Here is a 17,983-nt window from a genome sequence, read left to right as displayed (position 1 = left end):
TCTCTCTGTTACAAACCTAGTTGAGTGATTTTGAGCCTTGTAATTTATCAGAAAGATAAGATTAGACAATGAGACCTTTACTTTGAATAGAAGTTGGATGTATTCATCATCAAGGCCTCTATAGTCTCTTGTATTCAGATCCATCTAAGTATTTTTTGGATTGGAGTTAGAATCGTCATTTTTTTTGCTATAATATTACATTCTTTATAAGACTTTTTCTGGAAAGATATAGGAGAAATTATAGTTGCTTTCACAGGTATTATGAGAGAGGGAAACTTGTTCCTATTTTATTTCACAAAGAATTTTAAGAATTACATATTAACCCAAATGAGAGTTTATTGGGAAGAAAAAAATACTTTAGAAGTGATAGTTTCTATTTATTCAGACTTCTTTTGCAGAAACTATTTTCTTGAATATGTTGTCTCCTTTAAGAAAGCGGTTTGGCACTTATTCTTGTTTTTAGAACCAGTGATCTTTGTTTTTTTAATTGATCTATAGGATTAAAAAATTAGGAAAAATAGCTGTTACAGGTCTTTCACAATACTAAGAGTTAAAAGTTCAAGTTTATAAAATTTCAGAGATATTTGAGATTCTTTTACGTAAGAAGGAACTTTATTGTCATTTTCCTGCTACTTTATCTTTGGATTTTCTTTGTGATGTTTTCTCTTAGCAGCCCAACTGGTTCGCAACCTTGTCAATGCCCAGCAGGTGGCTGGTTCAGCCCAGCAACAGGGTGACCAATCTGTAAGGACTAGACAGTCCTCAGAATGTGTAAGTACAGTGACTGTGAATGGATTCCTTTTGACAGGAATATAGTATTGTCTTTCTTGAGTGATGGTGTATCTATTGGGCAAATAAAATCTTCAGATTTTCTAATGCTTTTTAGATGTGTCATTGAAAGGCATAAAGAGTGGAATGAGCATTACTTTTGGAATAAGGATCTAGGTGTCTTTCTCTGCACAAACTCATTAATTTATTTGATCCTGCTTCCTCATTTCTAATCTAAAATAACTAATAAGATGAATTAAAATAAAGTTATGATTTTGAGGTTTCAGACTTTGCATAGTGGAAAAATGTCTACCATTAATCAAAACAGACATAAAAATTGAGATATTTAGTGCTGTTAGGGAAATACACATGTTACATCTTGTATCCATGAGACTTCTGTGTGTCTTCTCGTAGCCTGACTTACAGATACCTAAGAGAGTGAGAGTGAGCGAATGCTCTTCCATCCACTGGATTACTCCTCAAGTGGCTACAACAACCAGATTTAAGGCCAGGTTGAAGGTGGAAGCCAGGTACTCCATCTTAGTCTTAACACATAGGTGGCAGGAGCCCACTTACTTGGGCCACCATTGCCTTCCTTTTCAGGCACATTAGCAGGAAACTGGATTGGAAGCAGAGAAACCAGGTCTTGAACTGGCAGTCCAATATGGGATATTGGTGTCATAAGCGGTGACTTTACCTGTTGTGCCACAATGATGGCCCCACAAGTTTTATATAAACTTGAATAAATTGTTCTTTTGTCTACCTTTGTATTTACCTTATACTTCTTTAGTTAATTAATTCTATCCTGAGTGCTTTTCTAAATCTGACACCATGTTTCAGTGCTTCACGGTTCCTTCAAATTTTGTCTTTTAGATATTAGTGTGATGAAATTTTACATGTTGGGAAGCTGAAAATAAGAGGAATTATAAGACAGAAACCTGTTTCTAGATTCAAAGCTATTAACTGATAAGCATGCTAAGTTGGATGTGATTTGTGTTTGAGAAAAGACTCAGTATTCAAAGAGCCCACTCATACCTCAAATATTTGAATATCTACTGTGTACCTGAAATTTTCATAAATTTTATAATAATATTTAGTTAACATGTGTTGAGTGATATGTGCTATGCGTATATTCTTCCTTTTTGTTTTTATAAAATAGTTCAAAAAATAATAAAAAGTGGGACCAGCATTGTGGTGTAGGGTGTGAAACCACTGCTTGGAACAGCGGCATCCCAGATGGGTGCAGGTTTGAGTCCAGGTTGCTTCACTTCCAGTCCAAATCACTGCTAATGCATCTGGGAAAGCAGGGGAAGATAGCCCAAGTCCTTGGGTCCCAGCACCTACATGGAACACCTCTAAGAAATTTCTCACTCCTAGCTTTGGCCTGCTCTGGCTGTTGGGGCCATTTGGGGAGTGAACCAAAGGACGGAAGAATTCTGTCTCTCCTTCTCCTGCCTTTCAAATAAATAAAAATAAATCTTTAAAAATAATAAAGCTTTAACTACTTTTCTGTGCTGTTGCTAATTTTCACTTTCTGCCTCTTGCCCAGCTTTTCTCTCAGCTGAATTTTCTGTAAGAGTCTGTCTGAGGGCTGGTGTTAGGGCACAGTGAGTTAAGCTGTCACCTCTGATGCTGGCATCCGCATATGGGCAGTGGTTCCAGTCCTGGCTGCTCTACTTCTGACCCAGCTCCCTGCTAATGCACCTGAGCAAGCAGCTGAGGATGGCATCAGTTCTTGGGCCCCTGCACCCATATGGGAATTGGAGACGAAGCTCCTGACTCCAGACTTTGGGCTGGCCCAGCTTTGGCTGTTGTAGCCATCTGGGGAGTGAACCAGTGGATGGAAGATATTTCTCTATCTCGCTCTCTCATCTTTCATCTCTTTCTCCTTCTCCCTCTCTCTCTGTAACTGACTTTCAAATAAATAAATAAATAAATAAATAAATAAAAGTCTGTCTAATGGACATCACCATTCTGATGTCTCACAAATCACTTCCAACATCAGCCTGTCTAGAATGTAGTTTATATTCCTCTCCAGCCCTGTTGACTTGCCTCTTACTCCTGTATTTGGTGTTATTGAACAATCTCAGTATCTTTCTGGTTTGAAGATTTTCTCCCTCTTCAGCCTTTACATCTGGTCAGTCACTAAGTCCTGTTCGTTTTGCCTGGGGGAAAAGAGGGGATGTTATATAACAGAACTCATAGTCATTGCTTCCTTCTGTCTCTGTATTGTATTTTCGTATCCTGGCCTACCATCATTTCTGGACTGCTGTATTATAGCAGCTTCCTAATCAGTCGTCTTAGTCTTTTTTCTTTTTTTGAAAATGTTACTTATTTTTTAAAAAAAAATACTTTATTAATAATAAATACAGTGTACATACCAACAAATGCACAGAAGCTTACAGATCAATAATCTAATTAGTCTTTAAAATTTTTTAGGGGACCGGGGCTGTGGTGTAGCAGGTAAAGCTGTTGCCTGTGATGCTGGCATCCCTATGGGCGCCAGTTCAAGTCCCAGCTGCTCCACTTCCAATTCAGCTCCCTGCTAATGTGCCTGGGAAAGCAGCAGAAGATGGCCCAAGTGTTTGGGCCCCTGTACCCACGTGGGAGACCTGGAACAAGCATCTGGCTCCTGGCTTCAGGTTGGCCCAGCACTAGTTGTTGCAGCCATTTGGGGAGTGAACCAGCAGATGGAGTATCTCTTTCTCTCTCTCTGTCTCTCACTCTGCCTTTCAAATAGATCTTCAAAAATTTTTTCTATTTATTCTCTTTCATTCTAATTAAACTAGAATAACTTTTAAAAATGCAGATTGGTCATATTCCTGACCTGTTAAAAACCCTTCAATAGTTTCCCACTGCCCTCAGAATATAATGTAAGTCAACAGATTATAAGACCTTTCATTATCTTGCCCTGTTTAATCTTCAGCCTCATAGCTACCATTTACCTGCCCTTCTAGTCCAGGAATTTTGAACTTCTTTCACATTTATTGACAAAACCATGTATTTTCATATCTGTAAGTCTTCAATTGTTTTGTTCCCTCTGCCTGCAATACTTTTCCCTTTCTCTTATCTCTCTAATTTATCAGAGCAGTTTCTGGTTAATCTTGAGTCTTAAGTTAAAGGTAACTTCCTCTGGGAGACATCCCTTGATTTCCAGTTTTCCTTGATCTTCTCTCCTCCTGCCAATGTGAGTTTAGGCATTCCTGCTTTGGGATTTCATTTTACTTGTACATTATATATTCTTTCTCATAGTAATCATTATACATGATTGGGATTGCTTTTGTAGTGTTTACTTGCTGCCTTTCCCCCCATAAATATTAAGCTCCATGAGGGCATACTTGGTTATTTTTATTTGCACAGTAGTTAGAGAAGAGAGAGAGAGACTGAGATCTTCCACCTGCTGGTTCACTCCCCAAATGGCCACAATGGGTGGGCTGGGCAGACCAAAGCCAGGAGCCAGGAACTCCATCCGGGTTTCCCTTGTAGATGCCAGGGGCCCAAGTGTTTGGGCCATCCTTTGCTGCCTTTACAGGTGCATTAGAAGGGAGTTAGATCAGAGGTGGGACACTGCTATGGGATGCCAGTATCACAGGCAGCGGCTTAACCCACTGTGCTACAGTTCTTGCCCCTATGAGATTTTTGACATTTAATTTTTAAATTCACAATGGGAAATACATGTTTTTCAGGATGAGAATGATGTCTGAATTCTTTGTCCTTTGACCAGTGAAAAGGTTTATGAGGCAGTACTCATGAGAGAGAGAATTTCAGTAACTTTGGAAAAATTCTACCCTCATGTAATGAGTTTTAATTATTATTTTATATATATTATAGAATTCTCTGTATAATATTCTAATAACTCCATAATTCTATATTTTGATCATCTGTATTTAAAAAAATTAAGATGTTTGTGAATTAATTTGAAATGTATCTTTTTTTCTCTACAGTCTGATTCACCATCTTACTCTCCTCAGCCCCAGCCATTTCCACAGAACTCTAACCAATCAGCTGCTATTACCCAGACTCAATCCCAGCCAGGATCACAGGCTAAGCTTGGCCCACCTCAGCAGGGAGCCCAGCCTTCCCATCAGGTCCAAATGCCTATGTATAACTTTCCCCAGTCACCACCAGCTCAGTATTCTCCCATGCACAATATGGGATTGTTGCCAATGCATCCCCTCCAGATCCCCGCTCCATCCTGGCCTATCCATGGCCCAGTGATCCACTCTGCCCCAGGCAGTGCCCCCAGCAATATTGGCCTGAATGATCCCAGCATCATCTTTGCACAGCCTGCTGCCAGACCTGTGGCGATCCCTAACTCCTCTCATGATGGACACTGGCCTCGTACTGTGGCTCCAAATTCCCTGGTGAACAATGGTGCATTGGGGAATTCTGGTAATTCTTTGCTTTTCTTTTATATCTGTCTGTAGAAGGATTGGTTGATTGGTATTATTGGTTCAATTTGGAAAAATAATGTGAGGAAAGTAATATGAAGGCAAGCAATAAGTGTTTGTGGAAGGACAGTACAGGATTAGATAAAAGTTAAGAGTATGGATTCAAATCTCCTAGATTTGAATCTGGCTCTGCCATTTATTGTGAGACCTTGTGAAATTATTAAACCTGTTGTATATTGGTTTCATCTGGGATTTATATATTCATAGGGATATTGATGACATCTAACTCAAGGGGATTTTGTAAATATTAAATGATGCACATTAAATATTAGGTGTTCTAATTATTTTTAATTTTCACTGGCATGTTGCTTGGTCTAAGTATTTTATAGTTGATGAAATTGAATGGCTAAGTAGTTTTTCATATTATCATAGTTAATATGGTTAGGATTTAAGCTAATTTCTGCATTCAAAACCTGTGCTCTGTATTCTAGACTGTACTGTCTCTTCGTAAAGAGAATTTTTTAAAAAAGACAAAGATATTAATAGCAATTAACATTAAAATAATAGTTTTTCTCTGATATATAGGTACTATTCATTATAGAGCATGACTCTCTTTGATCTCAGTTCCTGGATGCAGCTACTAAGTAATGTTTTGCTATCTTACCTTCTTCTAGTCTTTTATTATGTTTGCCTAGTTAAAAAGTGGTTGATGTATGGTATAAATCTAGCTTCATATTAAGTTTTTTAGTGATAATAATTTTAAAAAGTATTGTGGAAATTTTGAAACATATGCAAAAAGTGAGAATAAAATGTAATGAACCCCCAAACCCAACTTTAACAGTTGTAATTTGCTTTTCTTTTATTTGAATCTTCCCCACCTTTTAAAATTTATTTTGGCTTGAGTATATAATCAAATCCTAGACATTTAATCAAATTTGCTTTTTTTTAAAAAAAGATTTTTATTTATTTATTTGAGAGGTAGAGTTACAGACAGTAAGAGGGAGAGACGGAGAGAAAGGTGTTCCATCCGCTGGTTCACTCCCCAAATGGCCGCAACGGTCAGAGCTAGGCTGATCTGAAGCTAGGATCCAGGAGCTTTATCTGGGTCTCCCATGCAGATGCAGGGGCCCAAGCACTTTGGCCATTTTCTTTTTCTTTCTTTCTTTTTTTTTAAGATTTATTTTTATTTATTTGAAAGAAAGAGTTATAGAGAGAGATAGAGATGGAGAGAGAGGTCTTCCATCTGCTGGTTCACTCCCCGAATGGCTGCAACGGCTGGAGCTGAGCCGATCAGGAGCCAGAAGCTTCTTCTAGATTTCCCACGTGGGTACAGGGGCCCAAGGACTTGGGCCATCTTCTGCTTTGCCAGGCCGTAGCCGAGAGCTGAATCAGCAGAGGAGCAGCCAGGACTAGAACTGGCGCCCATATGGGATTCAGGGGCTTCATGCCGGGGCTTTAACCCACTGTGCCACAATGTGAGCCCCCTGGGCCATATCAGAGAGCTAGATTGGAAGAGGAGCAGCCAGGATTAGAACCAGTGCCCATATGGGATGCCGGCGCTGCAGGCGGAGGATGAACCTATTGCACCGCAATGCTGGCCCCTCAAATTTGTTTTTAAACATCAGTTCATGTCACTAAAAGAAAAACCTTAAGACCGTTATCACACTGGGTATCTAATCCTTATTCATTTTCCCCTGTTTCTCCCAGAGTATTCTTATTGTTGATTTAAATCAAGATTCAAAGTACATAGTTATAAATGGTTTTATTCTTACATGTTGCAAATAACAGTTCTTCTTTACTAGTTTTTCACCTATAATGAAGAAATTATATCATTTCCCATAGTTTGGAGTTAAGTGATTGTATCTTTGTGTTGTCATTTAATGTACAGCTTTATCTCTGTTTTCTGTAAACTCGAAGAGTTAGAGACTTGATTAGATCTTTCTGAGAACAATCACACTTCTTAGTTGGTCCTATATATCTTTTGTTGCCTTACTTCAGAAGGAATGTTCTGATTCTTCCTGTTTTAGTGCCTGAAGAGTGATCTGTGAGTTAAGTGACTTGAGTCTTCTCTGTCCTTCATGAACTTCCTCATTTTTACTTAATGGTCTTAGCTGCTGGTGATAATTGTCGACAGTATACATTCTTTCTTTGTAATTAAATTTTTTTTTTTTTTTTCTCATTTGAGAGGGAGAGACAGATACTCCATCTACTAGTCCATTCCCCCAGATGCCTGTATCAGCCAGGGTGGGCTTTCTCCAAAGCCAGGAGCTCAGGACTCAGTAGTTAAGTATCATCTTCTGCCTCCTGTGGTATGCAGCAGCAGGAAGCTAGATCATAAACTGTAACCTGGACTGCAACCAGGCCTTTTTTTTCCCCCAAAAGATTGATTTTTTTATTTTAAAGGCAGATTCAGAGAGAGAGAGAGAGAGAGTGCTCTTTCATCTTCTGGTTCACTCCCCAAATGGTGGCAATGGATGGGCCAAGCTGAAACGAGGAGCTTCTTCCAGGTTTCACATGTGGGTGCAGGGGCCCAAGCACTTGGGCTATCCTCTGCTGCTTTCCCAGATACATTAGCAGGGAGCTGGATTGAAAGTGAAGCAGCAGGGGCTCAAACCTTCACCCATATGGGATGCCAGCATGCAGGTGGTGGCTTAACCCACTCTGCCACAACAGAAGCCCTGAACCAGGCCTTCTGTTAGAGGATTTAACTGCTGTGCCACATGTCTGCTCCCAGTATCCATTCCTCCACTAGACATTCATTGTACAATGATAATTTTCTACGTATTACTTATGGTTATTTGTAAAAAAGAACTTTCCTTATTAACTACTTGATTACTCCAATTATCTCATAATCCAATTTGTATAGGAAGAGTAGACTGGAAGTTCAGTTCTTTCTCCTTATCAATTTTCAGAAGAATTTTAGTGGTTATTAAAATATGCTATTCCTTAGAGAACTGTGTTGTTGGGGAAAATGTCTACCCTCTTTGGGAAAAAGGCAAATAATGTATTTTACTCAACAGAAATGTCAGAATGTGGAAACTTAATTACTGAAATCAAAGTATAAATGGCATGCATGGTCCTTTTAATGTGGCCTCTGGTTGTATCATTTCACCAGAGTTTTCAGTGTATATATGCCATATCATGTACTACCATGATAGTCACTGAGTTGCATAACCATGTAACATAGATGCAGTGTTTCTGGTACATGGTGTATCAGTTCAATTTTTATAATTTTAAGTCCCCCACCACTTGTTGATCTCTCAGTTCAGTCATAATGAAGCAATTAATATCCCGCAAACACACTGTATTGCCTCTTACCCCTGAGTTTTTGTTATTTTTTAAGATTTATTTATTTTATTTGAAAGGAAGTTATGGCTGGTGCCGCGGCTCACTAGGCTAATCCTCCGCCTGCGGTGCCGGCACCCCGGATTCTAGTCCTGGTCGGAGTGCTGGATTCTGTCCTGGTTGCTCCTCTTCCAGTCCAGCTCTCTGCTGTGGCCCGGGAGTGCAGTGGAGGATGGCCCAAGTGCTTAGGCCCTGCACCTGCATGAGAGACCAGGAGGAAACACCTGGCTCCTGGCTTCAGATCAGTGCAGCGTGCTGGCCGCAGCAGCCATTTGGGGGGGTGAACCAATGGAAGGAAGTAAGACCTTTCTCTCTGTCAAAAAAAAAAAAAGAAAAAAAAAGAAAGAAAGAAAAAGAAAGGCAGTTACAGAGATAAGGGGAGAGACAGAGATCTTCAATCTGCTTGTTCACTCCCCAAAGGGCTGCAACAGCTGGAGCTGAGCCAATCGGAAACCAGGAACCAGGAGCTTCTTCTGGGTCTCCCACGTGGGTGAAGGGGCCTGATAGACTTGGACCATCTGCTGCTGCTTTCCCAGGCCATAGCAGAGAGCTGGATCAGAAGTGGAGCAGCTGGGATTTGAACTCGTGCCCATTTGGGATGCTGGCACTATTAGCAGGCTTTACCTGCTACGACACGACATTGACCCTTTACCCTTGGTTTTTTAAGTTAGTTCTGCCTGCCTTTTCGATACTCACTTACCTACTTCTGCCTTGCCATAAAGCTTAGCTAACTTACTCATTCTCAGACACTATTTAACTTAGATTACTTTGTTCTGGAAACCTTTAGTCCTTGCTGATATTGTCATTGTCTCTCTAGTGGCCAGTTTAGTGCCCAAACATATAGAAGATATATTTTTGACGTTATACGTTATTACATCATAAGCTGTTATACAACAGATATTATCTGTTTTCTGAATATATAACTCATAGTTAATATTGTAGCTAAATTTACTAGTGCATCAAAATGGAATAACTGCGTGGGAATACATTAAAATGATAATCATGGGGTTGGTGTTGTAGTGCAGCAGGTTAAACTGCCATCTGCAGTGCTGGCATCCCATTTGGGTTCCAGTTCGTGACCTGGCTGCTCCACTTCCTATCCAGCTCCCTGCCCCTGGGAAAGCAGCAGAGAATGGCCCAAGTGTTTGGGCCCCTGCCTCCCACATGGGAGCCCAGAAGAAGCTCCTGGCTTTGGCCTGTCCCAGCCCTGGTCGTTGTGGCCATGTGGGGCATGAACTAGCAAATGGAAGATTCTCTCTCTCTCTCTCTCTAACTCTGACTTTCAAATAAATAAATCTTTTTTTAAAAATGATAATTTTGGTTATATTAGAGTAGGAGATTATGAGGCCCCCCCCATTTTTGGAATTATCTTTAATGAGATAATAATATATTATGAAAAATACTTGATTGGAAAAGTGGTTACAATACCTTGTTGTTAAACATAATTTCTCAATTGATGATAGAGTAAATCTATATACCATCTCGTTTATTTTATATGAGCTCTTCAGCTTCAGCTCTAAGTTGTAAAATATGGCTTTAAGAGTTTAGAGTATCTACTTCATTTTCTTTATCTTCTGATGAGACTGAGCTTGTAAGAAAGTAGCTAACTACTCTTCCCCATCCCTTAACTTCTAATTTGAATTCTTTATGTTGATCAAAAGTTTCCCTAATAAATGCCATGTGTTTTGGGTATTCTGTAGCAACACATTTTGACCCTGAATGACAAAACACCAGAATGTCCCAGAAGATTCACTGGGTAATGCACTTAAAAAAATGTACTTAAAGATACATCTTTATAGAAACTAAGAAGATTTTTGGGTGTAGTTAGCCACAGAAAGAACATGACTCATTTTTTTGAGTTCCTACCTATGTGCAGAACTTGTACAAGCCACTTTGTTTTTGTTATCTCATGTAATACTCATAACAACTTGAGATTTACAATGGGACTTTTGTAATTTTTGTAACTGACATTTGAATTCAGACCTGTTTAAGACCGAAGCCCAATTTCTCAACAATTGTACCGCAGTGCCTCAGACTTCTAATAGGATCTCCGCTCATCCAAGATAATAGTTGATTTCTGTTATGATTGTCCTTGTCTTTAGAAGAAAGACAAGGGGCAGGGTGCAGTGGCGCAGTAGGTTAATCCTCTGCCTGGGGCACCAGCTCTAGTCTTGGCTGCTTCATTTCTGATCCAGCTCTCTGCTATGGCCTGGGGAAGCAGTAGAAGATGGCCCAAGTGCTTGGGCTCCTGCACCCATGCAGGAGACCTGGAAGAAGCTCCTGGCTTCGGATCAGCCTAGCTCCGGCTGTTGTGACCATTTGGGGAATGAACCAGATGATGGAATACTCTGTCTCTCTCTGCCTCAGCCTCTCTGTAACTCTACCTCTCAAATAAATTAAATAAAAATCTTAAAAAAAAAAAAAATAAACTAAGATTCTTTGACATTTATATCTCCACTTTCTTGTCCAGCCCTTTTACTTAGTACCTCCTCCTTTGCCCTGTCTGTATTGCTGATTGCTTTATAGCTCCCAAATTTGCTGTACTTTCCTGCTTTCAGGCTTTTTTTTTTTTTTTTTTTTTTTTGACAGGCAAAGTGGACAGAGAGAGAGAGAGAGAGAGAAAGTCTTCCTTTTGCCGTTGGTTCACCCTCCAATGGCTGCCGCGGCTTGCGCGCTGCGGCCGGCGCACCATGCTGATCCGAAGGCAGGAGCCAGGTGCTTATCCTGGTCTCCCATGGGGTGCAGGGCCCAAGCACTTGGGCCATCCTCCACTGCACTCCCTGGCCACAGCAGAGAGCTGGCCTGGAAGAGGGGCAACCAGGACAGAATCTGGTGCCCCGACCGGGACTAGAACCCAGTGTGCCGCCGCCACAGGCGGAGGATTAACCTATTGAGCCGCGGCACTGGCCTTCAGGCTTTTGTAAATGCTGTTCTTTCTACTTGAAAATGCCCTCCTTGCTCCTTTTGCTTGACTGGTTTCTTGTTCTTCAAAACTCAGCTTAGCTAATCTTAGGATATTCTCTAAGTTCAGAAACTGGTATAACACCCCTCTTCAGAAGAGGTGTTATGTGTTATGGGAATTATTAAATATTGTTGTATTTAAATATTGTATTTCCTATCTGTTATGGGATTATTAAATATTGTTGTATTTATCTTTTTATATTGCCTGTCTTGTGAATAATTTGACCAAATAGAAGTGTTTACTAACTTTAAGAAATTTTTTTTGGTACATACTCAATATATTTTTGTAGAATGAAGGAATGTTTGAATCAACAAGCTAATGTTTTAAAATTTGTTTTTTTTTTTTTGTTGTTGTTGTTGTTGTTGAAATGCAGAGCCAGGCTTTCGAGGACTGAATCCTCCAATTCCTTGGGAACATGCACCACGTCCCCATTTTCCCCTTGTCCCAGCTTCGTGGCCTTATGGTTTGCATCAAAACTTCATGCATCAGGGAAATGCCAGATTTCAGCCCAACAAACCCTTCTATTCTCAAGGTACCACTTATTACAAATTGGATAATAGATTGGGTGGGTTTATTCCAGGACAGAGAGCCTCAGACAAGGCCAAGATCTGGGAATGAAAATTTTTGCATTCAGTAAAGATTTATTGAGAGTGCATATTGTATATCAGGCTACATTTAGGTGCTTACTGCTCAAGCTAGAGGAAAATAAAATCCCTCTGCTTTCTTTGCATGTTATTATGAGAACCAAATGTGTTAAATAGGTGAGAGTAGGATTTTTTTTTAATTTTAATTTTTGAAGATTGATTTAGAGAGGGAGGGGGGAGAGAGAGAAAGACGGGGAGGGGGGAGAGGGAGAGAGAGAGGGAGAGAGAGAGAGAGAGAGAGAGAGAGAGATCTATCTTCCATCCACTGATTGACTCCCCAGGTGGCTGCAACAGCTAGGGCTGGGCCAGATCAAAGCCAGGAGCCAGGAGCTTCATCTGGGTTACCCGTGTGTGTGGCAGGGCCCAAACATTGGACCATCTTCTGTTGCTTTCCCAGTTGTATTGGCAGGGAGCTGGATCAGAAGTGGAGCAGCTGGGATAGAAACTGGCACTCATATGGGATGTCAGCATCACAGCTGGTGGTTTAACCTGCTGTGCCACAACACTGGCTCCAGGAATTTAGTATGATCACTTACTGTTGCTCTGGCAGAAGGGGCAGGATTTCGATACCAGAGATTACATCACACATGATTTTTAAATTTGAACATGACTTTTACATTCGAAAAATTTAAAATTTTAAAATTTCCCTAGTGAATTTTTAGAGATTAAAGGGAAGGATATTGTTATTAGCTGAGGAAATAACATACAGTCACTGGGTTTTGCCTGAAATAATGAGGAAGAAGAGAAAATATCAGGACTAGAGGACGGAGATTCATGGGAAAATTAATAAGGCTAGAGAGAGTACACTAATATATGTATTATGAAATTTGCACTTGGTATAGTAAGTAGTAGGGATTTAATAGAAGTTTTTGAAGCAAAGAGAGATATAGATTTGCTTAGTAAAAGTAAGTCTTGAATCACATGAGAATGTTTTATGCGTTTCTGGTGCTTTTATAGTAGCAATAATAGTTTTAACCTGGGTAATGAATTTTATACACTGAGAATTCCTGGAAAGTTGGAACATTTTATCTAACCTACTTATCTCAGAGGTGTCTATTCCAACAGGCAAGACCTCCAAGTCTGGCCTTTAGCTTTTGGTTAGCCTAGGAGTTTAGAACACTGGACTCAGTCTCATAGTTAAAATACAAGTTCAGGACATTAAAGGCAGAAACTCAGGGAGTGGTGACGAGTGCAGCACTAACTGTAAAGGGAGGCCCCTGCTCTAAGTGTCAGGCCTGATACATTTCAGCCTGTGTGTTCACTGCTGAGGCAAGCCTGTGTTAGACATTCTGAGGGAACTTTGTGGGTGGGTTCTCTTCAGCAGAGAGCTAGGACTGTGGGAAGTTATGACCAAGTCATACTCTAGGCCTGTGTAGGCAGGGGTGGTCTGCAGTTCTTCTATAGGGGTTTCTTATTCCACCCTGCATCTCTTGTCTCCTCTCCCTTCTTTTACATGCTCACATTCTCCTCCTTTTTCCTGCTCCCCTCCCCAATGTTTTGACATGATTCATTCATCTCCTCACATTGTGTAAATAGAAGAAAAGAACTAGCTACAAGTTAATTTTAAGGGATTGTCAGATAAATAGGCACATGCTTTTCAGTTTCCTGTCTGTGTTATATCCAACAGACAGATGTGCCATCCGTCGGTGTAGAGAGCGTTGTCCCCACACACCAAGAGGAAACGTCTCGGAGTAATGCAAGTCCATTTTCTTTCAGCTGGTCTACCGATGCACAGCAACCAGCCAATCCTGCTGTCTCAAGGGTATCCGTACCTCAGTGTCAGTTACATTCAGCAGAAAAAGTGACATTTAATGGAAAGCAAAACAAATCAGGTCCTGATTTAAAATTTTAACACGTTTAGATAGCTTATTTAAATTCTGACTGTTTTTAAAAGCTGTATTATTTGTATATAAATATGAACTATAGTTTTTACTAGTATCACAAATTGAGTGATACAAATTTCATCTATTTTATTACCCTATTTTTAAGGGAATTTTATGTTTTGTTTAATCTTGATGAATTGTATAAAGAGAGAATTTAAAAAATTACATTCTTTATTTTCTATTAGCTGTATTCATACTTTGGTTGCTTCAGACTTTATATATATTGTTCTTAAGAATTAGGAAAGAATTTCATGTGTTTTAAATTTGTCACTTCTATTCTTTACAGAACCTTGTAGTGCCAAAAACTTTTTAAAAGGTGAAAAACAAAAAAATAAAATAAAATTACAATTACATTACATGAAGATTCAGGATTTTTTTCTTCTACATATTTGTATGTGGAACATATTCATACTTGAACAGAAAATGTTGCTTTTGTGTGTGTTTGAAGTAGTTCTACTTTAAGTTAATAAATATTTTTGGACAAGAATGAATTTGGTTAATCATCTAGTTTAGATGATAGAAAAATAATATGGACTTCTTTTAGATAGAGTATTCTAAATTTTTAGAGATTTAAAGAACCTTCCTTCTTTTTTCTTTCCTGTCTGTAGCAGACAGAGACAAAAAATGTGCTTTTTACTACACTTGATCTTAGCTAAAAGGCTAGGCAGCAATGTGCTTACTAGATTTCCATCCACTGCTTCAGTTCCCAGGTGCCTGCAGTTGCCGGGGATGGACTGAGCTGAATCTAGGAGCTGGAAATTCAATTTAGGTATCCCACATAAATGGGACACTTGAGTGATTACCACTGCCTTCCCTGGTCTGCCTTAGCAGTATGTTGGAGTCAGCAGCTGGATGGAACTGGGTATTAACCCAGGTACTCTGATGTTTGATGTGATCATCTTAACCAGCATCTTAAGCAATAGGCCACATTCCCACATGTCAAGGATATTTTCATGTCCTTTATTTTGTTGGATCTTCACAGTTGCCATATGAAATTGATAGATGCAGGTGCTGTCTCTATTTTGTCTTTCCTGAGGCAGCTTAAGGGGCTTGATTCTTATAAGATGTACAACTGTTTTCAGTTTTGTATTCACTGAAGGAATATTCTTATGAACCTGAGGGGTATGTGCTCTGACAATTCTAAGCATTTTTAAAAATATCTTTTTATCAAGGTGGATGTCTTTTTATACTTTTTATTCTGGTAACAAGATGCAACCTGTGGATCCCCACCATATTTTTCATGATCTGCCGGTAAAGGTTGAAACACTTTATCTGGAATTCTTAATTTGGTAAATTTGTTACAAGTCCAGTTTGTACAAATGAGAAATTCCAAACTTTTTGTTACGGTCTAGTCTCCCTTGGAATCTCTGAACTACTACCCAGTGTAAAATCTCTGCCATAAATGTAATGATTGTTCTCTTTAGAAGCAGCTCCTGCTAAACTCCGGCCTGAACCTTCCTGAAGAGAAGCTCCATTTTGTCATTGAAAATGGATACTGAAGCTCAGAGCAATAAACTGAATCTAAAGGTAGCATATCTACATGTTGGAATTTAAATGGAAATGATTCTTTTCAGAGTTTTTTTTTTTTTAAAGATTTATTTATTTGAAAGAGTTACAGAGAAGAGAGGTATAGCCAGAGAGAGAGAGGTCTTCATCCGCTGGTTCACTCCCCAAATGACCACAATGGCCAGAGCTGAGGTGATCTGAAGCCAGGAGCTTCTCTGGGTCTCCCATTCTGGTGCGGGGCCCAAGGACTTGGGCCATCTTCCACTGCTTTCCCAGGCCATAGCAGAGAGCTGGATCGGAAGTGGAGCAGCCGGGTCTCGAACCTGCACACATATGGGATTCGAGCACTGCATGCTGAGGCTTTAACCATCTGCACCACAGTACTGGCCTCTTTTTTTTTTTTTTTTTTTTTAAGATTTATGTATTTGAAAGGCAGAACAACAGAGAGGTGGAGTGGGAGAGAGAAGATAGAGAAACTTCCATCTGCTGGTTCACACCCCAAATGGCCATAATAGACAGGGTTGGGCCAAGCAGAAGCCAGGAGCCAAAACTCCCATCTGAGTTTCCTACATGGGTGCAGAGACTGCAGTACTTGAGTCATCGTCCATGGCTTCCCAAACATACTGGCAGGGAGTTGAATTGAAATGCAGTAGCCTAGACTGGAAGTGGCACTCTGATACGGGATGTGGGTTTCCCAAACAGTGGTTTTGCATGCTGTGCCACAGAGCCCATTCCTTGAGTATTTTGTTTTTTAAATTGAGATTAATACTGGCATTTAGAGCGAAGGGAAGATAATTCTCTTTTAATGAGGACCTACTATGTGCTAAATGATCCATTGTGAGTTTTATTCTGCCATCTGGAAAGCTTAGCTGCTAGGATGTTAATTGCAATGATGATTGTGATCAGTGATTATAGAAGTACAGTCATGCATCATGTATGATCAGGGTAAGTTCTGAGAAATGACTCATCTGGTAGTTTCACACAGTGCAGACATCATGGGGTATATTTACACAAACCTTAATGATACAAATTAATTATTTGACATGGACTCCTTATGCAGTCAAGAGATGTATATGTCTGTTGCTGGCATTTTATGATATATATTTACTTGAGAGTTACAAATACTGAGAGAATGCACTGGTTTAATCTCCAAATGTCTTTAACAGCTGAGGTTGGGCTGGGCTGAAGCTGGATGCTGGGAACTCAATCTAGTTCTCCTGTTTCGATGGCAGAAAACCAATCTGCCATTACTGCTGCCTCCCAGAATCTGCAGTAGCAGGAAGCTGGAGTTAGTAGCCAGAGCCAGGTACTGAGCTCTGGTATTCTGATTTAGAATGTCGGTGTCTTTTTTTTTTTTTGTTTTTTTTTGTTTTTAGAGATTTATTTTATTTATTTGAAAGAGAGAGAGAGAGAGAGGCAGAGGCAGAGAGGCCTTCCATTTGCTGGTTCACTCCCCATATGGCTGCAATGGCCAGAACTGAGCCGATCTGAAGCCAGGAGCTTCTTCCAGATTTCCCACACGGGTGCAGGGGCCCAAGCACTTGGGCCATCTTCCACTGCTTTCCCAGGCCATTAGCAGAGAGCTGAATCTGAAGTGGAACAGCTGGGACTTGAACCAGTGCCTATGTGGGATGCCAGTGCTGCAGGCTGGGGCTTTAACTTGCTGCACCACAGCACTGGCCCAGAATGTGGGTGTCTTAACTGCTGAACACCTACCCCTAAATATTTTTTAGAGGGGGAAAATATATATATATATATGTGTGTATATATATATGTGTGTGTGTATATATATATATATATATATATATACATACATATATATATGTGTGTATATATATACATATATATACATATATATATATACATACATATATATATGTATATATATATATATATATATATATATATATACCAGTAACATAGTCATTTATTGTCAGGCATTATATAGTATACAAATTTGTACATGATGTACTTTTATTAAAAACAATGATTTATTTATTTAAAAAGCAGAGTTAGAGGGAGACATAGATCTTCCATTTGCTGGTTCACTCCCCAAATTGCTGTCATGGTCAGAGGCTAGGCCAAGCTGATGCCAGGAGCCTAGAACTCCATCGGGTCTCCCACGTGGGTACAGGGATCCAGGTACTTGGACTATCTTTGGCTTCTTTTTCATGCACGATAGAGGAGGTAGATTTGAAGTGGAGTAGCTGGGACTCGAACTAGTGCACATATGGGATGTCAGGCGGCAGGTCAACCCACTGGGAAACAATGCCATTCCCATATGACATACTTTTGTGACTGCCATTTCAGTGAGTTTGTTTATCCCAGCATCAGGTAGTATATTGTGCTACATTATAATGACTTTGATGTTAAAATGCAACAGGATTTTTTCAGCCCCATTATAATTTTAGGGGGCCACCATTGTATATGTGGTCATTCATTGAAACGGAATTCAGACTGAAGCCGTCCTGGGTGTGGTTTTTT

The 17,983-nt window shown here is 39.9% G+C and overlaps 1 protein-coding gene across 10 annotated transcripts in view; it reads left to right on the top strand.

Annotated features, from left to right (window-relative positions):
* TUT4 (terminal uridylyl transferase 4) overlaps nt 1-14,219 on the top strand; it is a 215,245-nt gene extending 201,026 nt beyond the window's left edge. For 5 of the 10 annotated variants that reach the window (XM_062191334.1, XM_062191343.1, XM_062191337.1 and 2 more), the window contains 4 exons: nt 671-771; nt 4,713-5,160; nt 11,840-11,998; nt 13,827-14,219. In XM_062191334.1, the coding sequence (XP_062047318.1) occupies nt 671-771; nt 4,713-5,160; nt 11,840-11,998; nt 13,827-13,915 (797 nt within the window). In that variant the 3' untranslated portion in view covers nt 13,916-14,219. Of the gene's footprint in view, nt 1-670; nt 772-1,182; nt 1,567-4,712; nt 5,161-11,839; nt 11,999-13,737 lie in introns of those variants that run through there. The other 5 variants (XM_062191339.1, XM_062191338.1, XM_062191340.1 and 2 more) reach the window with 3 other exon arrangements.
* Nucleotides 14,220-17,983: the final 3,764 nt, after the last annotated feature.

This window comes from Lepus europaeus, chromosome 5 (genome assembly GCF_033115175.1).
Source record: "Lepus europaeus isolate LE1 chromosome 5, mLepTim1.pri, whole genome shotgun sequence".
Lineage (NCBI taxonomy): Eukaryota > Metazoa > Chordata > Mammalia > Lagomorpha > Leporidae > Lepus > Lepus europaeus.
This window is presented reverse-complemented; position numbering and strand designations above follow the sequence as displayed.